The sequence below is a fragment of the Theropithecus gelada genome, chromosome 14 (genome assembly GCF_003255815.1).
Source record: "Theropithecus gelada isolate Dixy chromosome 14, Tgel_1.0, whole genome shotgun sequence".
Classification (NCBI taxonomy): Eukaryota; Metazoa; Chordata; class Mammalia; order Primates; family Cercopithecidae; genus Theropithecus; species Theropithecus gelada.
In genome coordinates, this window is record NC_037682.1 from 125,244,798 (window position 1) to 125,269,674 (window position 24,877).

The window sequence follows — 24,877 nt, forward strand, 5'->3', positions numbered from 1 at the left end:
GCCCTGAAGGGGAGAGTTCCAGCCCAAGAGTCTGGACTGTATCATGTGCCACTGAGGGTGCCTGTGCAGCATCGGAAGCCTGGGGAAGAGGGGAGGATGGAGGGAGGAAGGGCAGAAGGCCCAGCAGGTCTGGGTGAGAGGTGTCGGAGGGTCAATGGGAAATGCTTAGACAAAAGGCTTTAAAGCTCTGAGGGCTTTGTCCTGGGACTAAAAAGGAGAAGGAATTCTTAGAACTTTTCTCTTTCCCTTGGTTCCTTCCAGTGAAGGTCAGATTTGTGAGAGAAAGCAGTTAACTTGGCTTACCTAAGAGACTTTATTGTGGAATATTTTTCCATCCTCTGTGGTTAGTAACCATAGCATACACAGACAGGAAAACCTGACCTCTGTGCAAGGTTTCTCTGCTGTTTGAGATACATTGTCTCTGATTTTAGGTTTCTTTCTCCTTCAGGCTGCCTGATAGGGGCTGTAAATCTCAAATCCAGCAATCGAACCCCAGTGGTACAGGAATTTGAAAGTAAGTACAAAGGAAATGCCTCGGATAATGGGCACCATCTACTGGACATTTGGTGTCTTGCAGCCAACTCAGGACACATCCGTCTCTGCAGTGTGCCAAGGAGATGTTGGAGGTGGGCTGCTCTGCGGTGCACAGGCCCATGGAGCATGGCATCAGCAGGCCGGCAGGGAGCCCTGTGCGGTTTTCCATCAGCTGGCATCACACTCCTGCCTGGCTTTGTGATCACACCACAAAGAAATTTCTTTCTTTTTTTTTTTTTTGAGATGGAGTCTTGCCCTTGTTGCCCAGACTGGAGTGCAGTGGCGCAATCTCAGCTCATTGCAGCCTCTGCCTCCAGGGTTGAAGCGATTCTCCTGCTCAGCCTCCTGAGTAGCTGGGATTACAGGTACCTGCCACCACCCCCAGCTGATTTTTGTGTGGGGCTTTGCCATGTTTGGCCTGGCTGGTCTCAAACTCCTGACCTCAGGTGATCCGCCCTCCTCGGCCTCCCAAAGTGCTAAGATTACAGGTGTGAGCCACCGCGCCTGGCCAAGAAATTTCTTTTTTTTTTTTTTGAGACGGAGTCTCGCTCTGTCGCCCAGGCTGGAGTGCAGTGGCCGGATCTCAGCTCACTGCAAGCTCCGCCTCCCGGGTTCACGCCATTCTCCTGCCTCAGCCTCCCGAGTAGCTGGGACCACAGGCGCCCGCCACTTCGCCCGGCTAGTTTTTTGTATTTTTTTAGTAGAGACGGGGTTTCACCGTGTTAGCCAGGATGGTCTCGATCTCCTGACCTCGTGATCCGCCCGTCTCGGCCTCCCAAAGTGCTGGGATTACAGGCTTGAGCCACCGCGCCCGGCCAAGAAATTTCTTATATACAAGCAGGGTGTTTAAGGGAGGGGGTACACTATGTAGTAAAATCCTTGCTAATTATCTTTATTTTCTGGCAAAAACTCATCCTTTCTCAAAGTCTCTTGGAGTATGGAATTGGCTAGGTTTTTAATCTGCATGAAAGGCCTCTTGAATTAGGGATAGCTTGCGGGGTCTGGATGCAGCTGAACCGAAAAGCACTCCACATTCACTGAGAGTTCTTTTTTTCCTTTGCTTGTTAGGTGTGGAACTGTCTTGCATCATTACAGATTCGCAGACAAGTGACCCCAGGATCGAATGGAAGAAAATTCAAGATGACCAAACCACATACGTGTTTTTTGACAACAAAATTCAGGGTATGATCCTGTAGTCGTCTTGCCTGTTGACCTTTCCTCTGCCCATGGACCTGGGTGTGCACTCTTGGCCAGAAACTTACCTCAGACTGGTAACCTGCATCTGCAGCTAGGACTGAGTTTTTTATTTTTTATTTTTTTATTTTTTAAGATTTATAATTATGGAAAATTTCAAACATATGCAAAAGTAATGCAAGTGGCATATCAAGCCTCCCTGTACCTGTCACCCAGCATCAGCAAGTGCAGTTCATTAGCTAGGATCTTAATCTGCTCACAGCCCCATCTCTTTGGGGAATCAAAGTGAGCATTTTCCTAGGCCATCTTCTCACGATCCTCATGTGTGTGATGTAAGTGAGTGAATGAGAAGGACCGTATGTTTCAGCAAGGGCACGGCACAAATTGAGCCAACCACTGTGTTTCAGGCTTGGTGCTGGGGTTGCCGATGGGGAGAAAGCATGGGGTACCCTGAAGTGACAGCCTCCTGGGTGGGAGGCTGGTGGTCAGGGAAGGCTCCCCAAAGTGGCCTCTCTGGGTGCGGTGTGAAGGGTGGCTGGTTAGCAGGCAGGATGGTGTGGAGAGAGGTGGTGGTCAGGAGAGAATGCTGTGTATGAAGACACAGAAGCAACAGACAGACTGGCTGATGGGAAAGACTGCAAGTTCCCCACTGTTGCCGGTACATGGACAGGGAGAGAGGGAGGAGAGGGGTTGGAGAGGTCGCCTGGCCAGGCAGACTGCACTGACTGCCAGGCAAGCATGGGCGGTATCTGAGGGGAAATGCCATGGCTGCATCTACGTTTCAGAAGACTGAAGTGGCTGCTATAGAGAAGAGATTGGAGGTGGCACAATCAGAGCAGAGGCCCAAGTCAGAGGCCTTCTGAGTCCAGGAGAGGGCTGGCGGGGGGCCCAAGCTGGGGTGCAGGCAGGGAAAGAGACTCGAGGGGGGCCTGCTAGGGCTTTGCTGTGCCAAGCGGCACAGAGGGAGGCAGGCAGGTGGCTGGAGAGGAGGATGACACCTATTTTCTGACAGGAGGGCGGGAGCCGCAGGAGGTACACATGCAGGCTTGTGCATTGGTCGGAGCCTGTGGAGTTCTCAGAGAAGTTGAGAGTTGAGGGATTTGTGGAAACAGCTCCAACACAGTCTTGCTTTGGGTTCTCAGTGTTGTCAGGAGCCTGAGTCTCCTCAGAAGAGTTTTGCTTCCCACTCACATGAAGTCCCTCCTTTGCCTCTTAGTTTTGGAGTGATGGAAATGTTCTTCTCAGAACACAGATCTGTTTTCTTTGGCTACTCAGGCTGACCCTGCTAAACCCTAAGCATGTAGTTTAGAGCATCAGAGGAACCAGGTGAGAAATTATTTAAAGAACTTTCTGTTTCTGGGGATTAAACGTTTTGCTCTTAGCCACAGGGATGGGGAGGCCGAGGGAGACTGTTTCCCGCACAGAATGCAGGGACTGGGGGAGGATGCAGCTCTACTGGGCCTCTTGCCTCGCCTCAGTGCGGGCCTGCACCAGAAGCACCCTGGTGGGGTTTATTTACTCTTTTCTCACACGGTAGAAGTTCGAATCCTCCACTAATGGGTGGCTGTATAACAAAGGTTCTTATTAGAAAATGTTGATACCAATGTCTGTGCTGCATCGGAAGCATCTTTTAGTGGCTGTTTGTAGTGTGCTATGGCAAGCCCTTCACGTCCTTGTCAGCAGTTGTCAGGTTAGTGGTAAGTAGTTGCTACTCTTTTGTGTCGTGTTTTCCTAACTCCTGCCCCTATTTGTTGTTTTCCAGGTTCTTCGTGCTGCTTTGAAAAGTGTTATTATGTCTTATGTTTAAAATCTTTTTTTCTTGAGCTATAATTCATACTGCATAGGTCTCATCCTTTTAAAGTATACAATTCAGGGGTTTTTAGTATATTCACACAATTGTGCAACCATCACCACCATCAAATTCCAGAACATTTTCATCATCCCACAAAGAAACCCCGTACCCAGCAGCAGTCAGTCCTCCTCCCGCATCCCTGGCAGCTCTGATTCCACTTTGTGTGTCTGTGGATTTGCCTATTCTGGACAATTCATAGAAACTGTAGTCTTTCGTGGCTGACTTCTTTCACTCAGCATCATGTTTTCAAGGTTCATCTGTGTTGCAGCGTGTGCCAGTACTTCATTTCTTTTTATGGCTGAATAATGTTCCATTGTAGATATACTACATTATTTTATCCATTCTATTGACGGATTAAAAAAATGGGTTGTTTCCACTTTTTGGCTACTATCAATAATGCTGCTATCAATATTTGTTTACAGGTTTTTGTGTGAACCTAAGTTTTCATTTCTCTGGGATAAATGACCAAGAGTACAATTGCTGGGTCTTATAGTAGTTGCATGTTTAGTTTTTTAAAAAACTGACAGAGTGTTTTTCAAAGCTGCTTTACGATTTTACATTCCTACCAGCAGTGTATTTCCCCACATCCTCACCAACACTTGTTACTGTCTGACTGTTTAAGTTCTGACCATCTTAGTGGATCTGAAGTGGCGTCTTGTGGATTTGATTTGCATTTTCTGGTGACTAATGATGTTGAGGGTCTTATTTGTGTATTTTCTTTGGAGAAATGTCTGTTCAAATTTATGTCCATTTAAAAAGATTTTTTTTTTCTAGAAACAGGATCTCACTGCATTGCAGAGGCTGGACATGAATTCCCAGGCTCAAATAATCCTCCCACCTCAGCCTTCTGAGTAGCTGAGACTACATGTGTGCACCACTGCACCCACCCTTATGTCCAGTTTTTAAATTAAGTTGTCTGCTTATTACTGAAATGTAAATTCTTTCTTTATTCTGGATGCTAGGCTGGATGGATGATTTGCAGATGTTTCTCCCATTAGGTGGATTGTGTTTTCACCTGCCTTTGTCCTTTGCATTTTGATGAAGTCTGGCATAACTGTTTTTAGTGTGTGCTTGTGCTTTTGGTGTCATATCTAAGAAACCACTGCCCAGTCCAAGGTCATGAGGGATTTATGCGTATGCATTTTTCTAAGAGTTTTACAGTTTTAACTCCTATGTATATGGAGTGAGAGAGAGGTTCAACTTGATGTGTTTGCAAGTGGATATCAAGTTATCTCAGCATCATTTATGGAACATTGGTTGTTTTTCTAGTGGTGTTTTTTTTCTATTCATGGGCAGTCCTTCCTGGAAATGAGGAGGAGGAGGTGAAGTTCCTGGCTTTAATGACAGAGACACATGGTAATGAGTGCGTCTTGCACACCAGGAACAATTTTTGGTGTTTAGGTTACAGGTAGGAATAGGTCATGGTTCCTGTCCTTAGGGAGTTCACGTCTGTACTCCGGAATAAAAATAAAAATGGATCTGCAGTCTTCCTTGCTGTAGCATCCAGTGCTGGCCCCAGAAACCACCCTTTTCAAGTGGCTGATTTCTGTAAAGAGTTTTTTGGTGCCTCATGTCTTTTCTGTAGGAGACTTGGCAGGTCGTGCAGAAATACTGGGGAAGACGTCCCTGAAGGTCTGGAATGTGACACGGAGAGACTCGGCCCTCTATCGCTGTGAGGTGGTGGCTCGAAATGACCGCAAGGAAATTGATGAGATTGTGATCGAGTTAACGGTGCAAGGTAGGAGCTCGTGCGAAGATGAGACATTGCCGCCATTTTCAGGCCTCCCGAGTCTGTAGCCGTAGGATGCATGAGATCAGGGAGTGTCTTGGTTTCTTTCCTTCCAGAACTGTGTCCCTGAGGGCTTCACATGGCTTAGGGAGGGGAGAACTGTTGAGAGCCGAGACTGCCTGAGTTGGGGGTAGAGGGTGAGAAGGGAAGTGAAGTTCCTGTCACTCCTTCCACCAGCTAGAGAAGGCACTTTAACATACAGGAGGGTGGGAGGCAGTGGCGGCTTGTCAGTCTGCAGTTGTGATCCTGGGAGCAGCAGTGGCGCAGGAACCTGAACTGGCTTTCTTGTCTTTGGAGCTGATTGCTTGTGGGCTTTAATAAGAATAGAGCCCTGTTGCTGAGATCTTCACCACCACCCCCTTCTTTTCCTACAGTGAAGCCAGTGACCCCTGTCTGTAGAGTGCCGAAGGCTGTACCAGTAGGCAAGATGGCAACGCTGTACTGCCAGGAGAGTGAGGGCCACCCCCGGCCTCACTACAGCTGGTATCGCAATGATGTGCCACTGCCCACGGATTCCAGAGCCAATCCCAGATTTCGCAATTCTTCTTTCCACTTAAACTCTGAAACAGGCACTCTGGTAAGATCTCTTCTAAGAGGTGAGAATGGAGATGTCTTTGTTGGGGCAAGAGATGCTTATTGTGAAAATAATAATTATTAGGAGAGATACTGAAACTTCTTGATAAAACAGCTGCTAAAAATCTAGAATGTTAGGGATTCTACAGGAAAAATGACCCTTCTTCCTTTTATAAACAAGTACATTCTTAGGGGGTAAGAGAAAGAAACCATAGATTGAGACTGAAGAGGGATATTAAGCAAACGTTACTAGGGCCCTGATCGGATAATTAACTGTAAAAGTCATTAGACAATCGGGGAAATTCGATTACTAGCAGGTATTTGATGATCTATTAAGCAATTATTAATTAATTTAGGCATGATAAAGGTATTGTGGTTACGATTTTTTACAGTCTTCTAGAGATACTGAAGTATTTATGGATAAAAGGTGTTTGGAATTTGTTTCAACATAACCCAGCGGTGGTGGTGGGAGGTGGGGGAGGAGAGAAAACAGATTGGTCATGCACTAGAGGACAAAGTACAAACCACACCAGGCTTTACTGTGCGTGTAGTTCTCTCCTGGGAGGTACCTTCTGGTCTGTGGACTATCCAGCTCCACGTAGTCATCAGACAGATTGTAATAGGGTCCTCTGTTCATTTTGCCAAAATGTTGCCCAAGGAGCAGTCATCATTGAAGAGCCCCTTTACCAGAAGAAAAGCAAGGCTCCACCTCACATTTTGGATGTTGCCGGGCTTTGGTGCTTCCAGTCCCAAGGGGATTGGTTGTTGGGGAGCTCTCAGGCAGGTGTCCGGGAGTGGGTCAGGGAGGAACATGCAGTGCTGGGGAAGCCACGGGGAAGCCGAAAGCAAGCGAGCAGGTGTCGACCTAGTTCTGCACCCAGCTGGATGTGCTCTCAGAAGTCGGCCCCAGGATTGGTCCAATTATTTACTTGTCATTCCCTGAAACAGGTGTTCACTGCTGTTCACAAGGACGACTCTGGGCAGTACTACTGCATTGCTTCCAATGACGCAGGCTCAGCCAGGTGTGAGGAGCAGGAGATGGAAGTCTGTGAGTTCTTTTTTGAAAAGGTTTCATCACAAGACTGGGAAGTGAATAGAACATTTTAATTTAGTATTATACCATCAGCTTAGAGAACTCTTCTGCCATGGGTTAGCTTTCTTCTGGAGCCGACTAGATCCACCAGCACCCACTGGACAGTGAAGGGAAGGTTGAGAAAACCACGTCCAGATAAGCAGGTCCTCAAAGAAAACCTTCGGGGATCTGCGGGTATTGGGAACGTGGCCAGCCTTGTAACTTTCACTGCGAGTTTAGTAAACTCCATTCTTTGGTAATTGATAGAATTATTAAAATGTAAGGTGGCGTCAGGTCTCCAGAAATTTATCCAGTTACAACCATTTTGTAGAAAACTGAGTTTTAGCCCTAGTAATTTTACCTGCAGACAAAGCTTTAGCCCTTAGAGTAATATTATCTCAGGGCTCTTGTTCCCCTAAAAGAGGGTTATTGAGAGGAGGATGGGGGGCAGATAGGATGTGTCCAAATCACTTGGGGAGGTTTTTTTTTTTTTTTTTCCCCTTAAAACAGCAGCAGCAGCAACAAAACCACTCCAGCCTGGGCAACAGAGTGAGACTCCGTCCCCCCTAAAAAAGAGAGAGAGACGGCTGGGCGCGGTGGCTCACGCCTGTAATCCCAGCACTTTGGGAGGCCGAGACGGGTGGATCACGAGGTCAGGAGATCGAGACCATCCTGGCTAACACGGTGAAACCCTCTCTCTACTAAAAAATACAAAAAATTAGCCGGGCGTGGTGGCGGGCGCCTGTAGTCCCAGTCACTTAGGAGGCTGAGGCAGGAGAATGGCGTAAACCCGGGAGGCAGAGGTTGCAGTGAGCTGAGATCCGGCCATTGCGCTCCAGCCTGGGCGACAGAGCAAGACTCCGTCTCAAAAAAAAAAAAAAAGAGAGAGAGAGAGACAGGGTCTTGCTTTGTTGCCCAGGCTGGAGTGCAGTGGTGTAATCACAGGTCACTGCATCCTCAAACCCAGATTTCAAGCCATCCTCCCATCTCCGTCTCCTGGGCAGCTGGGACAACAGAGACACACCACCAAGCTCAGCTAATTTTGTTTTTTGTAAATACAGGGTCTCACTGTTGCCCAGGCTGGTCTCAAACTCTTGGCCTCAAGCAGTCCTCCCGCCTCAGCCTCCCCAAGTGCTGGGATTAACAGGCATGAGCCACTGTGCCTAGCCAGGAGCATTTTTTTAATCTCTTCCTCCTCCCTATTTGGAGCTACCCTCAGAGCAGCATTTTCCAAAACTGCCTGGTGATGACCATTTGGGACCACTGTTTCACATACAGATTCGAGCCCACCTCAGACATATGCTAGAAATCTGTGTGTAAGACAAGCATTCCGAATGATTCTTCTCGTTTGTCACATTTGAGAAACTCTGCTTTCGGGTTGTTTTCTCCTACAGTTTTGCCCCAGACCTATTTTAGCCTATTGACTTTTTATTGATGAAACTTGGGAATTGACATTTTAATATCAAAATTGCATGGCCAGGCGCAGTGGCTCACACCTATAATCCTAGCACTTTGGTACGCTGAGGCAGGTGGATCACCTGAGGTCAGGAGTTCGAGACCAGCCTCGCCAACATGGCAAAACTCTGTCTCTACTAAAAATACAAAAATTAGCCTGGTGTGGTGGCAGGCGCCTGTAATCCCAGTAACTTGGGAGGCTGAGGCAGGAGAATCCCTTGAATCCAGGAGGCAGAGGTTGCGCCACTGCACACCAGCCTGGGCGACGGAGCGAGACTCTGTCTCAAAAAAAAAAAAAAAAAAAAAAAAAATCACAATCTTGGCTCACTGCAAGCTCTGCCTCCCGGGTTCACACCATTCTCCTGCCTCAGCCTCCCGAGTAGCTGGGACTACAGGCGCCGCCACCACACCCGGCTAATTTTTTGTATTTTTAGTAGAGACGGGGTTTCACCGTGTTAGCCAGGATGGTCTCGATCTTCTGACCTCGTGATCCGCCCGCCTCGGCCTCCCAAAGTGCTGGGATTACAGGCGTGAGCCACCGCGCCCGGCCTGCAAATTGACTTTTAAGTGTACATTCATATTTGAGAACCAATACACTAGGATAAAGATTTTTTAAAACTTCCAAGTTACTTGGCTCTTGTTGATAAATTCCCTGCAGTTTTCCATGTGTTGCTTGCTTGAAGGAAACGACTGCCAGAGCCCCATGTGAAGGTGACCCAGTGCCTTTGCTGAGTGTACAAGGGTTCCAGGGGTCTCCTTTCAGAGGGCGTATAGATCGGAGGTCAGGCAGCCAGCAGAGGCAGAGCTCTAGTTCTTATCTAGGATTCTTTACTTTTAAGTAAGACTTGAAACTAACTTTCTTCCCCACAGCAGTCCACAACAGAGAGGCCCTGGAAATTAGGGATTCTTTTCTTCCTTGGGATCCTGGCTCCTAATCTTGTCCTCATAACCATCTCCCCCATAAGTAATCTCAGGCATTCAGCCAGAGGATTTTTAAGCCTACAGTGCCAAGCCCACTTGAATACAGTTTTCAGTGTAACTGCATTTCAGCTGTAGAAGTGTCAGTACTTTTCACATGTGAAGTTAGGAGTTATGGTGTCCTATATGTTCTAGGCTAGAAAGATTAAGTTCTCTCTTCTAGCTGGGGTAGGCCTGAGGGGGCAGGAGGCAAGTGGGTTTGGGGTGAAGGAAGGAGGCACAGCAGGGTCAGGGCCTTTTTAAAGAACAGATAGTGTGTATCATGGCTTTCCCCAAACCTCCCTTTCTTCAGATGACCTGAACATCGGCGGAATTATTGGGGGGGTTCTGGTTGTCCTTGCTGTACTGGCCCTGATCACGTTGGGCATCTGCTGTGCATACAGACGTGGCTACTTCATCAACAATAAACAGGATGGAGAAAGGTGAGCCTGCCTTATGTGAAAAAAGGGAAGTTCAAGCTGGCGATCATATAACAACCCTGTTGCTAAACTGCTCTCTTCTCCTCACAGTTACAAGAACCCAGGGAAACCAGATGGAGTCAACTACATCCGCACTGACGAGGAGGTAATCATTTAGTAAACCTGGAAATCTAGGTGTACCCAGCAGGGAAAACAACATTCCTCCTTGGAAACCACACAGGTCTCCTAGGAAGATTCCTGAGTGATTGTGCAGCTCCTGAGCTCCTCGGCCCCTTCACAGTCACACACACACATACTAATGGGGTTTGTGCTTTGCAGGCGCTAGTGATGGTACTTTTTAAGAATGATTATTTGATTTGTATTTAGCCCATGTTAGACTTACTCAGTGTTTTTCCCTTCTTGCCACCAGGCCCCTTGATGGCTTTAACTGTGTGTTGGCTTTGCAGGGCGACTTCAGACACAAGTCATCGTTTGTGATCTGAGACCCGCAGTGTGGCTGAGAGCGCACAGAGCGCACATGCACATACCTCTACTAGAAACTCCTGTCGAGGCAGCGAGAGCTGATGCACTTGGACAGAGCTAGACACTCATTCAGAAGCTTTTTGTTTTGGCCAAAGTTGACCACTACTCTTCTTACTCTAACAAGCCACATGAATAATTTTCCTCAAGATGGACCCAGTAAATATGACCACAAGGAAGAGAAACTGGGTGCGTTCACCGAGTTGGGTTCCCCATCTGTTTCTGGCCTGATTCCCACACGAGTATTAGGGTGATCTTAAAGCTTGCTCACGTCAGTGCCCCTGTGCTGGGCCCTGTGAAGCCAGCGTGTTTACCACTGGTCGTTCAGCAGCCAGGACAGCACCCTGTGAGCCGGCGAGGGGCCGTGCAGCACCAGCAGCGCATCCCGGCGGGCACCCAGAACGGGCTTTGTATGCGGCAGCCTCTTCTCAAAGGCTCTGCTGATCGGTGTCGCAGTGTCCACTGTGGAGAAGCCTTTCACATCAGCATTTTGTAGAAACCACCGAAGTCAGGGAGGCAGATTGGTTGCTGGAAGAGGGATCTTGCCTGAGGAACCCTGCTTGTCCAACAGGGCGTCAGGATTTAAGGAAAACCTTCGTCTTAGGCTGAGTCTGAAATGGTACTGAAATATGCTTTTCTATGGGTCTTATTTTATAAAATTTTGCATCTAAATTTTTGCTAAGGATGTATTTTGATTATTGAAATTTCTATTTAAACTGTAAATATATTGTCATACAATGTTAAATAACCTATTTTTTTAAAAAAAGTTCAGCTTAAGGTAGAAGTTCCAAGCTACTAGTGTTAAATTGGAAAATATCAATAATTGAGTATTTTACCCAAGGAATCCTCTCATGGAAGCTTACTGCAACGTTCCTTTTCTTGCACAAGTTTTAGCCTTTTTCACAAGGGAACTTTTGCGGTCTACACGTCAGACCGTAGTTGCTTAGGAAACCTTTAAAAATTCCAGCTGAGCAATGTTAAAATCAGTTTGCATCTCTTCAAAAGAAACCTCTCAGGTTAGCTTTGAACTGCCTCTTCCTGAGATGACTAGGACAGTCTGTACCCAGAGGCCACCCAGAAGTCCTCAGATGTACAGACAGACGCCAGTCAGCTCCTGGGGTTACCCCAGGCGCCCCCGCTCTAGCTCAGTGTTGCCTCGCTATCTGCCAGGAGGCCCCGCCATCGTTGGGCCCTGGCAGTGGCTGTGCCCCAGTGAGCTTGACTCACATGGCCCTTGCTTCATCCAGCACAGCTCTAAGGTGGGCACTCCAGGGACACTGGTGTCTTCCACGTTGTGTCCCAACTTTGGGCTCCCATAACAGACCTTTTTGGTTATGGATGGCTCACAAAACAGAGCCCCCACTGCTATTTTTTTTTTTTAAGTTTGTTTAATTATTTGTTAAGACTGTCTAAGGCCAAAGGCAATTGTGAAATCAAGTCTGTCAAGTACAATAATATTTTTAAAAGAACGTGGATCCCACTGTTCCTCTTTGCCACAGAGAAAGCACCCAGACACCACAGGTTCTGTCTCATTTCAAAACAAACCATTATGGAGTGGCAGCCAGTCCAGCCTTTTGAAGAATGTCAGGTGGAGCAGCCAGGTGAAAGGCCTGGCGGGGAGGAAAGTGAAATGCCTGAATCAAAAGCAGTTTTCTAATTTTTGACTTTAAATTTTTCATCTGCCGGAGACACTGCTCCCATTTGTGGGGGGACATTAGAAACATCGCTCAGAAGCCCGTGTTCTCAGCCTCATACGCCCTGCCGTGCTGGATTCAGGACTGAAGTGCTCTGAAGCAAGGAGCTGCTCAGGAGGAGCACTCCACTGTGTGCCTGAAGAGTGGCTCTCACTAGTCACCTTGTCTTTCAGCTTCCAGTGTCTTGAGTTTTTTATACTTTGACAGCTTTTGTTTAATTGCATACATGAGACTGTGTTGACTTTTTTCAGTTATGTGAAACACTTAGCTGCAGGCCGCCTGGCAGAGGCAGGAAATGCTCCAAGAGTGGCTCAGTGCTCCTTGGTGTCTTCTGCATGGCATCCTGGATACTGAGCATGCGAGTTCCCTCCATCATTGCCACCGTGGTAGAGGGATGGCTCCCCACCCTCAGCGTTGGGGAATGACGCTCCAGCCTCTTTCTTGGTTGTCATAGTGATAGGGTAGCCTTATTGCCCCCTCTTCTTACACCCTAAAACCTTCCACACTAGTGCCATGGGAACCAGGTCGGACAAAGTAGAGAGAAGTGAAAGTGGAGTCTGGGAAGTAGTTGCCTATAACAGACTAGACAGAAAAGGAACACTCGTGTATTTTAAGATACGAATGTGACTCAAGACTCGAGGCCGATACGAGGCTGTGATTCTGCCTTTGGATGGATGTTGCTGTACATAGATATTACAGACTTGTACTAACACACCTGTAATTTGGTATTTGTTTAACCTCATTTATAAAAGCTTCAAAAAAAACCCAAACATTGCTTCATTCTTTCTTGTTTGCTCTTGTGTTTGTCTCTTCTTCCTAGCATTTCAGTGGTGAGGCGCGCGCACTAAAAATGCTGTCACCCATCCACCAGGGGAGTCAGTGCCTGGGCAGGAGGTCAGCCTGTGTGCTCCAGAGCAGTGCTGCGCCTCTCCACCACCGAGTCCACCTGCGTTGCAGTTCCCACTTAGGATAGCAGGGGCAGAGCTCAGTGGCATCCCATCCATCCCCCAAACCAACCAACGCACATAATCACTTTGTACTTTTGCTTTTGTAATACTGGGATTAAAAAACAAGCCAACTGCATTTCTTTTTGGATATTCTTGAACAAAAATATCGTTAAGTTTACTCAACAGAGTGAACAGAAGAGACTCAAGCCGTTCCCCCATCATGGGAGCAGCCCTTAGCAGAGGGCTGCACAAATCGGCATCAGTGCTGCTCTGGGGAAGGCCGCAAAGCTATTTTTTCACAAGCAGCGATGCTGTTTATGTCTGTTATAGAAAGCACATGGCCTCTGCATGGGCACAGATCAACTGCCCCTCAAGACAATCATTTTTTTTCTAATAGGAAAGATTTGGTTTCATTCCTCTAACATGCTTTATGTAAAATTAAAATGATTGCCAGTAAGTGCTCTGTTCTAAAAACAGAAACATTCTATTTACTGGAAGGCTGTATTTATCCTAAACCTTTATTACTTTTAGAAAGCTGTATATTTTAAAAATTTGCAATTATAAATAATAGAAAAAATATTACAATCAATATTTTGTCATTACAGATGGGAAAATATGTACGATAAGGAATTCAAACAAGTTAATAGAGGCTTGATTTATATAAAAGAAAGCTGAAGTTTTTAAAGTTGTGTTCCTTAAAGACCAGATTATAGCTTATCTGCATGGGCTTGACACTTTCAAATGGAATAAAGTTATAATATTAAGTAGATTAGGCTTAGGGTAAGAAGATCTAAATTTGGCACATCTCTATTTTACAGTGTTTAACCATATACATCATACAGCATAGAAAGGGCTGGCCGGCTAAATGCAGGTGAGTGCCAGGCCCCTGAGGAGGAGCTCTCGTGTTCCACAGCAAAGCGCCGCCCAAGGACTGCGGGAAGTGATCCAGCTGCCTGTCCACGCGGAGGACACGAGACGGCTTCCTCAGGGGCTCTTGCCTGCCCGGACACTGGTGGGGATGCGCTGCTTAGTTGGCTGTTTTCAGGGGGGTCTTTCGCAGGGACCTCCTGCTGCAGGCTGGAGTGTCTTTATTCCTGGCTGGAGACCTCACATTCCACTGCTGAGGCTGTGGGGGCCTAGGGAAAGGACATGCGCAGTCATTCTGGAACTCAGAAAAACCCTGAAAAAAACATCCACCTTAAAAGGAACACTGCTAAACTTACGGTTTATCAGGCAATGATAAACATAAGATGTCATTTCCTTGACTCCTGGCTTCAATTTTCTCTAAAAGGGATTTAAACAAACAAATTCAGTTTTCCCAGAACCTCAAAGGCAGCGCATATATCAGCCCAGAAGGAAACCAAGAACTTGCCTTTGGCTGATGAAGGAGTCCGTGGTGTCCCGATGTAACTGACCCCTGCTCCAAACGTGACATCATTGATGCTCTCTGCATAAAGGGGAGACACCACTGTGAGCGAAGGCAGAGGGGGCGGCTCCAGTTGTGTGTGTGACGTAGGCACGGTGTCCACATCGGTGTCCCAGTGGCGGCCCTCAGACCTCCACTGGACCCTGTCCCAGGTCCTGGCAGGGATGAGGGCCCCTCCTGGGGACGCTCCTTTCCGTCTCTCTGACCGCAGCCCTCCTTAGGCACTCGGCTGGCCCCTGGGCCTCACTGTTCACGCCTCTGGCTTCCCTCCCACCCCATCTTCCATGATCACCCCTGTCCCAGTGACCGCGCTGTCCCACTCACTACACTTCCTACGGTGGCTCACCCAGATTCCCCGAGGACAATTAACTCCTTGCCTCTGCACCTCCACGCGTGCCTGTTAGTGTCCAGCCAGTGAATGGACCGTGCAAGCTGGAAATGTGGCACCGTGAGCAGCTCCTCCACATGGAATCAGCAGCCAAGGCCTGTCCCTTCTACCTCCAGTCGCCACTTCATCCTGTCCCGTCATGCCGCACTGGGAGCGGCTCAGTCCGCCTCACCCCTCGCCCTTGATTTTTCATGGCACCTCCCCCCCCTCCAGTTTGCCCTCAGGAACAGGTGAACACCGTTTACGAGCAGACTCCACCGCAGCTTGGGTGTGAATTCTGGCTCGGTGTCTTACCAGCTGTGTGAGCTGCTCTGAGACCCTCAGGTTTCTGCATCTCTTACGTGGGTATAAAAACAGCTACCTCACTGGGGGGCTGCCAGGACGACATGAGGTTACCTTCACCGAGTGCTTAGCATGGTGCCCAGGACGACAGGAGGTTATCTACACCGAGTGCTTAGCATGGCGCTGGCTGCAAGGGCGTGCTCAAGAGATGTTAGCGGCCACTGTCATTTATCAGTAGTATCTTCCCTGCGTCACTGGAGTTATGTTTAATCAAGAAGCTGGTAAATTTACTGCCCTGCTTTAAGACACCTCGATGGCTGTGTTCCTAGGAGAGCCTAAAGTGCACCCTCAGTCTCAGCTGGTCCCAAGCTGCCTTTACAGACTTAGCTGTTATGCTGAGGTGCATGTGCCCACTCACGTCCACCCTCCTGCATCCCTTCCTCAGCAGGCCCTGTCTGCACATCATGCCCTCTGCCCCTCCGCCCCATCTGTCTACACACGCCACCCGGTCTTGGGGGCCTGGGTGGTGCTGTACTCGGTGCATAAGCTGCCACCAGCACACTCCCAGGAACAGCACGGGCTGGGCGGCTGCTTGCTGATGCCACCGAACCTGCTGCCTTTCTGCAAGACACGCGAGGAGGCAGCTTCAGAGCTCTCCCCGTTCTCCACACGGTGTCTTCAGTACAGACCGTCTTCCCATTTACATTTTAAAGCTCATCAGCGCACTGCAGTGTACCTGATGGTTACTTGAGTGTCATTAACAGACAATGGCAGAGAATTCTATCCTCATCACTGCTAGATCTGCTTATTCTGTTTCTGTGAAAGTCTCTCCTTGTACCGTCACGTGAAATTCCCTTCCTTACAAATTCCCTTCCTCACAAATTCCCTTCCTCACACACACGCTGCTCTTCCTGTTTGGAAGCCCGTATGTGCTCCAGGAAATTAGTCTCCCATCTTTACAGAAGCACGGGTGTGGGGGCTCTGACATCCCCCATGCACTGTGCATAGAATCAAAGGCAGCAGTGTCTGTGCCACCCGAATGATAAAGTAAGAGGGACTTGCTAAAACCCCACAGATTTTCAGTTAAAATCCTAGCTCTGAAAAATGAGTAATTTTCATTTCCATTTAGCAAAACCACTTTGAACTGGTGCGCCACAGTGCCGAACTGGGCGGCGTCTTTCCTACCAGCTTTGAAGAGTTGAGACATTTCCTGACAGTCACCCCCTTCTGAACTAAAAGTTGCCAAAAGAATCTGGACGTATAAACCACAGAGAAAACAGGACTGAATGCTTTTAAGCTATCTAACAATCCTCCCAGGAAGGGAGAGCTAACAGGAGAGACCTCCAAGCACCTCTTCCTGGTTCAGTATAAAGAGAGGTGGCCAGAGACTGCATCAACAGGAATATTATGTCCAAGAGCCTGGAGCAAGAACAAGTACTCTACCAACTCAATGACACCGGGGCGCCCGATTTCCAGCACGAAGCCTGGCTCCACACAGGCAAATGAGGGCAGCATGCACACTCCACGCCAGGCTGCACTGTGGAGGAACATGGGCTGCTAGGAAACCAACCCAACACTGACATCAGGGACTCACAGGATGAGCACAACTCAAATGAGATGCATTCTCCCCGTTGCTTCAGCATATGGCACCTCACTGCCAAAATAGAAGCTCTTGGCGCTCCTGAGCCAGGAACATCGAACACACAGCAAGCTCTACACACAGAACATCGCACCTGTCCACAACGCAGGATCCCAAATTACCCACTGCCTTTAATGACAAATGCCGTCATGATCCAGTTGTCATCTGAGGGTGGGGGTGGGATAAATTCCCTTCAAAGGGGGACCTGGATGAAAATTATCTCTAACCTGTTAACTATTCTAAGAGATCACAGCATCAGTGTGACAGAACCAAATAAGCAAGTAGCCAGAATACAGCAGGTGCTCCATACACGTGAGCTGACTGCAGTGGCGACTAAACGCACGGCATGACACCTTGCTGCTCCGTTACCAGGAAGGGCACCTTAGCACACTCTCAGCTCCCCTGCTGCAGTCAGGAACAGGAGACAGGCTGGAGAAGGGGCACGAGAGGTGGGATCAGAAGGCCTGGGCTCAGCACCCAGCTATGCCCTCCCAGAAATCTCCCGCAGGAGACCTCTGACACCTCCCAGGTTCCAGGCACTGTGGGGGGCCCTGTGGAAACAGTGAGGAGTGGAACGGCCAAGATGAGTGGGGCTGGATGCAGCTTGCCGAGGGCACCGTGCACAGGCGGGTGCAGAGCGAGGGGCACGCAGGACACGCAGGCAGGGCCTGGCCACCACTCCGCAGACCTGGGACAGGAAGCGTTTCTTCCTGTAAGAGCTTTCTCAGAATGATGGTTTTATGAGGTTTGAGACGACATGAAGCTATCAAACAAGATAACAGGAAAAGAAGACTCGACTCTCCTAACTCACCTGTTTTGAAATAAAAGGAAAAGAACAGACAGTAGGAAAAAACACGGAGGGGAATGAGACACAGGCTCCGAGCAGATCCTCGGGTCTCTGGTCTTGGCAGTTGCAGACCATACGTGGTACCTGCTGGTGCTGACGTCTGCCCGCCCCGGGAGCAGGCCCACCCAGCAGCGGCCAGTGCACCCGGACAGCCCGGAGACACTGAGGGCCGCCTCCAGAACAGACCACTGGGTCAGTCACCCGACCTACCTCTGCCTCAACGGCACTGTCTGCCCCACGGAGGCCCGCAGGCCACTGTGGTGTTTGACTGACTGTAACAACAGTGGAGCACCACACTCGGTCAGTGCTCATGGATCAAGCTACCGTGGTCCCTGTGAAACATTCCTCAGCAATGCACTCACGGTTTTGACCATCAGGACTACCCTGCACCGAAAGGAGTTTTACTACAACTCTAGCAAACACATGGCGACCGCAGGAGAGACTGAGGAGAAGCCCACGTGTTCCCATCGGTTACTCACTCTCAGGGGTGCTGATGGCCCGCTTGGTCACATGCTCAATCGTGCCGTTTGACTCTTGCTCCAAACTGTATGAAGACACTAGGATAGAACAGAAAAGTTGTAGCTGTCCAGAAATACCCCCAAACAATAATGAAACCAAAACCACCAAATGAGAAAACATACCTGCAAGACATCAAGTTAAAACTGCTAGTATTTAAAATTTTCTTATAAAGAGGCAATTCAGGAAGAAATACAAATAAATGATAAACATGAGAAAAAATGTCCATTCTCATTAGGATTCAAAAAAATAAAAGAGTCTAACTTGGCATGAGTGAGAGAGGACAGTTTGACACCATCCAACGTTTTAAAATATCCGTGGCCTTTGGCCGCTGGGAATTAATCCCAAGGATCACATACATACAAGGCTGTATGTACAAGGATGCTCACTGTGCCAGGATTTACATGAAAAAATTGAAAATCAACATTTCAAAGAACAGGATAGTAATAAATAAGTTATTTCCACAGACACAATGCTGTAAAGCCACTGGAAGCAAAGGTTTGAAAGAAAAGTTCACGGAAGCTACATCTGACTTAAGTGTGCAGGGAAACAGGTCATAAAACGACACACAGATCACAATCCCAGAAACAAAACACGGGTGTGTAAGAGGAACAGAATGGCTGGAGGAAGGAATGCTCACTGCTATGATAAGTTTCATCTTTCACTCTATTTTCCAAATCTCCTAGAATAAATATGCATTGTTTTATTACCCATGATCCTAAAAACCCAATTAATGTGACTTGTTTTAAAGATAAGAACACGAACTGTTTGAAAGGAATGAGAAGTAGTCGTGTTCTGTGTCTCGATCTGTAAATGCTCTGCTATGTCTGGCTTACCCTGATTGCACGTTTTCTCTGGGCTTCCAGAATTTAAAGTGAAAGGCAGCACTCCTAAGCTCCGACTCCGATGCCTGCTCTTTGACTCCACAGCTTTCTTGACAGAATTCAGGATTGCAATGGTGCTCAGGGACATGGGTCTGTGGAGAACAGCCACGCGCTGACTTTCTCACTGCAGAGGTGACAGTGCTGCACCCCGTCCCCACGTGCCTCCTCTCTGGCGCATCCCTCACCCACACTCACTCAAACCTCCCAGGGCAGAGTGCGGAGGGGGTGGCAGGCCAGACAATGACAGTGCCTGTCCTGCCCGTGCTTGGTGGGAGGGGTGGGGATGCCTCTGAGAACATCGCCCCAGAGAACCAGCCCTGATGTGGCTTCCAGGGGCTCTTTACCTGGCTTTGGGCAGCAGCCTCTGCAACGGCCCAGTTTCAGGTGCAGGAGATGACACTGGTACGTGGCCAGCACTTGCCCTGTGTGTGCAGGGCTGGCTCACGGCAGGTGACAGGGCGGGGTTTTCTCGGCCAGCAGGACCTGGCGCTGTTTCTAAACATGGAGCAACCTGGCAGAGAAGATAAAGAGTATGAACCTTCTAATACTTTTTAAGTTTTTAAAAATTGATATATATGATAGTTGTACATGTTTTAGGGGGTCCATGTGCGATTTTGATACATGTGTACAATGTAATGATCAAATCAGGGTAATTGGGATCTCTATCACCTCAAACATGAGTATCTTTTCTTTGTGTTGGGAACATTCCAATTCTTCTATCTACTTTGAAATATACAGTAAATTGTTAAACTATAATATCTCCATTGTACTGAATACTAGAATTTATTTCTTCTATCTAACTGTATTTTGGTACCCATCAACCAACTTCTCTTCATCCCCCTTCTCCCACCCCTTCCCAGCCTCTGGTAACCACCAAAAATCCACTCTCTTAACTCCCAGAGATCCACTTTTTTGGTTCACATATATGAATGAGAACATACAATCTTTGTTTTTCTGTGTTTGGCTTATTTCACTTAATATAATGTCTTCTACAATCATCCATGTTGCAGCAGATGACAAGATCTCACTTTTTATAGATGAAAAGTACTCCATTTTATATACGCACCCCATCTTCTTTATCCATTCATCCACTGATGGACATTTAGGTTGTTTCCAAATTTTGCTATTTTGAACAGTGCTGCAATCAACATGGGAGTGCAGGTATGTCTTCGACATCCTCATTTCCTTTCTTTTGACTATACAGTCGGCAGCGAGGCTGCTGGCTCATATGGTAGCTCTACTTTTAGTTTTTTAGGAACCTCTATACTGTTCTCCATAGTGGCTGTTCTATTTTCCATCCCTACCAACAGTGTACAAGCCGTTCCCTTTCTCCATTTTAACACTTTTATTGGAATACAATCTTCACATACTATAAGCAAGTCCATAAGCAATGTACTTTGAAGCCTTATCAACGCTGGGTAAGTTGAATTTCCTTTTCAGAAACAGAATACTATGAGAAAGCTGCCACTTGTAGATGCTGTGGCATGACGTAAGAGAAAAAGGAGTACACTACTTTGTGCTCATTGGTCTTTCCTACAAGAGATCTGCCTGCATTCCTCAGGACAGTGAGCAGCAGCTCTTCCTAGAAATGGCCATGGGCCAGTCTGCTCTCAAGAGGGCATGCTGGGGGAAGATGTGAACACACTGACACGCCCTGGCAGACCTAGGATCTATAGTCACCAGCCTCTGCTGCTGCCAACTCACTTCCTGCACCGCATCCTCGTGGAAGGGAGGTCTGGAGCACAGTAAATCCATCACAGACAGAAAGGCACAAGGGAGCAGCCAACAAGCAGCACTCTCGAGAGCCAACAAGCAGCACTCTCGAGGCCTTTGGGCTGACTAACCTCTGATGACGGAGATTTTGAGAGGTGCTAGACAGCAGACAGCAGACTGGACTGCCTGGTGACAGCACAGTGGGCCCCACACCTACCTGTGCCACAGGTGCCACCTCGGCACCTCCAGCCGTCCCAGTCACATCTGCATGTTTTGCTAGCTCTTGCTCCTGAGCCAGCTGTTCCTGGTACTTCTTCATGTCATACTCAAGCTCTGATGCCAGCTGTTTGTCAACTGCAAAGAAGTCCTTGACCTCATCTCGGTAATCCTGCATCACCTCCTAAAACAGACCCAGGAGCATCCTTTAATGTTTTCTTGAATAAAAAAGTAAGCCCTAAACCCCCATGACACACCTTTGCCTATGTTACAAACCTGCACATCCTGCACATGTGCCCCTGAACGTAAAATAAAAGTTAAAAAATAAAAAAGCCCCCAACATGACTTGATAAATAATAATAGGAACAATAAGACTGACATTACTGAAAGCAGACACTTCCATTCCAGTGACTAACAGTACAGTGGTACATTTGGAGCAAACACCACTGGCCACACGAGCAGGTAAATGTGTGAGTAACTCACAGCTCACTTTCTCAGGAAGCATCCTGGCCATCTGGCAGTTAATGGCCGATCTCTCCCAGGTTCCCAGTGGGAGAAAGACATGCTCAGACACGGCCTCTGGAGCAAGTCCCAGGATGCCACGGATCTCAAAGCTGCTCCTCTGTCTACATGAGCCTCCCCACTGGCTCTCAGGGGATTACAACTAAGGTTCAAATCCCATCTTTGTGTCTTCTGAAGATTTTACAGAAAACCTTTTCTCATACCTAGGGAAGAACATTCTTGGGTCTTAAAGAGGGCTGCCAGGAGCAAGACCACTTTGCTAAGAGAAAGAACCATTCCACCTAACAGAACAGGGAGAAAAAGACACTGCAGTTCCAACTAGGAGGGAAGTCTCAACACAGAGAAGGGATCCATGCACTCTTCCAGCTGCCACTGGGAGTGGGTTCCACAGGCCAATGAAGAGACTCCCTGAAGCTGCTGACAACAAGCAGCGTGTGGCCATCCTCTGGGTGTGAGCTCACAAGCAGGAGGAAGACTTATTTTTCTTAAGTGTTTAAGTAGTCTATGTAGGACCTAAGTTTTTTTTTTTTTTTTTCCTTTCTAGGGTCTAAAGCAGGGCAATAAATACAAGAATACTTGGAAGTTTTTATTTTTATCATACAATGAGACTATCTTTCCTACCTTAGCTTCCTAGTATAAAAAACTATTTGAAAATGTATATTCAGTGTAACTTTTACTGAGGCCTTTAGTGGAAAAAAAATTGTAGCATTTTTTACAGAGATATAACTGCTGAATTAAATAAAAACTACGTCGCATTTATTTCTTAGTAAAAGATTTTGCCAGAAAGATCTGAGGCCCCACTTAGGTCTGCCCTGCAAGTCAACACATCCTGGGTTTGTTCAGACTGAGTTCCTCATGGTCCCCTTGCTTGACAAAGAATTCGGGCCGGTGACGGCAGCTCCCAAGGCAACTCCTGCAGGGCAGTTATTTCCTGACCTTGTGAATCTGAGTCAGTGCAAAAGGTAAGCACCCTGAAATCAAACCCGAAGACTCACTTTCACCTTAACCCAGCAGCATGAATGAAGATGACTGTGTTCTCGACCCCAGCTGGGAAAGTTTTCCAGATGGACTCGAACTCCATCAAGGGAAGACTTGCTTGGCACAGTGGGCCGGCTCTTCACAGCCCTGGCTGTACATCCAAGGGAAGGAGCGGCTTTGATGGAACCCACAGCCAACCCCCGGCTCCACAGCAGTTACCAAGGTAATGCTGGGTTTGCAGAATTTGGGGTTCTAATCATTCACTGATTGCCTACACCGTCATAACTGGCAGAAGATCCTAAGTAATGAACTGGTAGGAGGACAACCACCACAAAAGCACAGGCTCCACCCTTACCCGGAGATACTGCATGAGTTCCCGCAAAGCTGGGATCTTATTTTTCTCCAGCACAGTCTTCAGGGAGATGATAATTGGAATAATATTTTCTATGAAGTTCCTCTTCTGAACCTGGTAACACAAAGACATGTTTTAGGTGTATGAACTTCTGAAAGACAAAGGCCTCTCCTTGATCTAGTTCTTTGAGTAGAGCCACCCTAGCGCACTATGTAAGTTTATTTTTGCTTTTCATTATGATCCTGGAGATGGAGAGGACCTCTGCTTTTCTCTGGGAGACTCTGTAAGCATTACCTCAAAACACTCCAAAGGCTTTGTAAGATAGGGTGGGGACAAATACTACTCATACATTCCAAATGGGGAAAAAGAATTTAGAAACACGTTGAGTAGCTTTTGACAAAAGCCCCAAATCTCCACAGAAGACCCTGAGGGACCTTGGCTCTGGCTCCACATTCAGTCCTCAATTCAACACCCTCCCCTTGGAACAGAAGTCAGCGGGCTCTGGCTACCCAGAGGGACACTTTGTATTCCTGCTGGTGAAGGGACAATGGTCTAAAAATGGCAAAGCATAAAGACAGTCAGCTGTCTCTCGCTGTCTGTACACATCTACAAAATACTATGAATTTATAGATATAGTAACTGATTGGACCAAGTCTTCACACTTTACCTTGAATGATCACTAACCACAAATATTCTGCAGTGAATCTCTTTAAATTAAAAAAAAAAGCACTATAGTAGCCCACATACGTAAGATTTACCCTCCTGAAGCTGAAAGTACTCTTTTCCTTCTCATTTAAAGTCACTAGTATATGTTTCTTCCTTGTAAACCATTCATTTCTAAAAAGTCTTATCAGAGTTCCTGAAACAGGAGGACAACAGGTAGAGAAATAAGCAATTTAATAAACCCAGATGTGAGCAGATGTTATGTTCAGGAACAGTCTTAAGAAGTGGCTTCCATGCATTCACTTGACAGGTATTATCAAGCACCTTCTCTGTTCAGGCAAAGAGCTAACCCTCTGGGGATGCAAAATGAAGCCAAGCATCCCTGCCCTCCAGCCGCTTCCAGACAGTGCCTGTCTCAAGGGAAGAGGTGTTAAGTGGCAGGCTGTTAGAGAATTTAGGTACGGAGATGGGATGCCTAAGGAGTGCATGGCCATCTGATGGATGGTCCTGAGGATGTGTGGAGAAGGGAGGATGGGTGGGTGAGGGCGCTGCAGACATCAGACCCTGAGGCAAGAGCACAGAAGCAGGGTGCAGCTTGCAACTGAGGTGCAGATGGCAATTTGAAGTGGTGAGGTTGGAGGTGAAGACGGAGGGAGGTATGGGAAAGGTGGAAGGCACACCGGAAGTTCTGTTCACCTTGAAAAAGAAGAATGAGGGTTTATTCAGAAGATGACAGGAAGCCACCAGCATAGTTTTTTAAAATTCCACTAGTGAAGTATAACATATGTAATAAATTTACCTATTTTAAACAAACAGTTCCATGAGCTTTGACAAAAGTCTATATGGAATAAACAGCACCACAGACCACTCACCATCTATCACCCAAAAGCTTCCGGCCACCCCTCACAGTCAACCTGCCTTTAGTCTGTTTCAGATAGAATAAAATGATCAAATTTGTACTTAAGAAAGACTGCTGGGTCAGGCACAGGGGCTCACACCTGTAATCTCAGCACTTTGGGAGGCCGAGGTGGGCGGATCACGAGGTCAGGAGATTGAGACCATCCTGGCAAACACTGTGAAACCCCGTCTCTACTAAAAATACAAAAAAATTAGCCGGGAGTGGTGGCAGGTGCCTATAGTCCCAGCTATTTGGGAAGCTGAGGCAGAAGAATGGCATGAATCCGGGTGCAGAGCTTGCAGTGAGTGGAGATCGGGCCACTGCACTCCAGCCTGGGCAACAGAGCGAGACTCTGTCTAAAAAAAAAAAAAAAAAAAAGATAAAAATAAAAATTAGACAGGCAGAATGGCAGGGGCCTCCAGTCCCAGCTACTCGGGAGGCTGAGGCAGGTGAATGGCGTGAACCCAGGAAGTGGAGCTTGCAGTGAGCTGAGATTGCGCCACTGCACTCCAGCCTGGGCATCAGAG

The 24,877-nt window shown here is 47.6% G+C and overlaps 2 protein-coding genes across 3 annotated transcripts in view; one reads left to right on the forward strand and one right to left on the reverse strand.

The window, feature by feature from the left end:
* Positions 1–12,845, forward strand: part of JAM3 (junctional adhesion molecule 3) — a 73,087-nt gene extending 60,242 nt beyond the window's left edge. The window contains 8 exon segments of the mRNA XM_025355700.1: positions 449–514; positions 1,603–1,716; positions 5,166–5,318; positions 5,744–5,946; positions 6,891–6,990; positions 9,740–9,869; positions 9,957–10,011; positions 10,313–12,845. Coding sequence (XP_025211485.1) covers positions 449–514; positions 1,603–1,716; positions 5,166–5,318; positions 5,744–5,946; positions 6,891–6,990; positions 9,740–9,869; positions 9,957–10,011; positions 10,313–10,348 — 857 coding nt within the window. The 3' untranslated portion in view covers positions 10,349–12,845.
* Positions 12,846–13,523: 678 nt separating this feature from the next.
* Positions 13,524–24,877, reverse strand: part of NCAPD3 (non-SMC condensin II complex subunit D3) — a 69,568-nt gene continuing 58,214 nt past the window's right edge. Inside the window, exons 28-35 of one of the 2 annotated variants that reach the window (XM_025355959.1) lie at positions 22,793–22,903; positions 20,939–21,121; positions 19,353–19,519; positions 18,961–19,100; positions 18,088–18,165; positions 14,399–14,473; positions 14,250–14,310; positions 13,524–14,162 (exon numbers count right to left, since the gene is read on the reverse strand). In XM_025355959.1, the coding sequence (XP_025211744.1) occupies positions 14,054–14,162; positions 14,250–14,310; positions 14,399–14,473; positions 18,088–18,165; positions 18,961–19,100; positions 19,353–19,519; positions 20,939–21,121; positions 22,793–22,903 (924 nt within the window). In that variant the 3' untranslated portion in view covers positions 13,524–14,053. The remainder of the gene's footprint in view (positions 14,163–14,249; positions 14,311–14,398; positions 14,474–18,087; positions 18,166–18,960; positions 19,101–19,352; positions 19,520–20,938; positions 21,122–22,792; positions 22,904–24,877) is intronic. The other variant, XM_025355960.1, reaches the window with a different exon arrangement.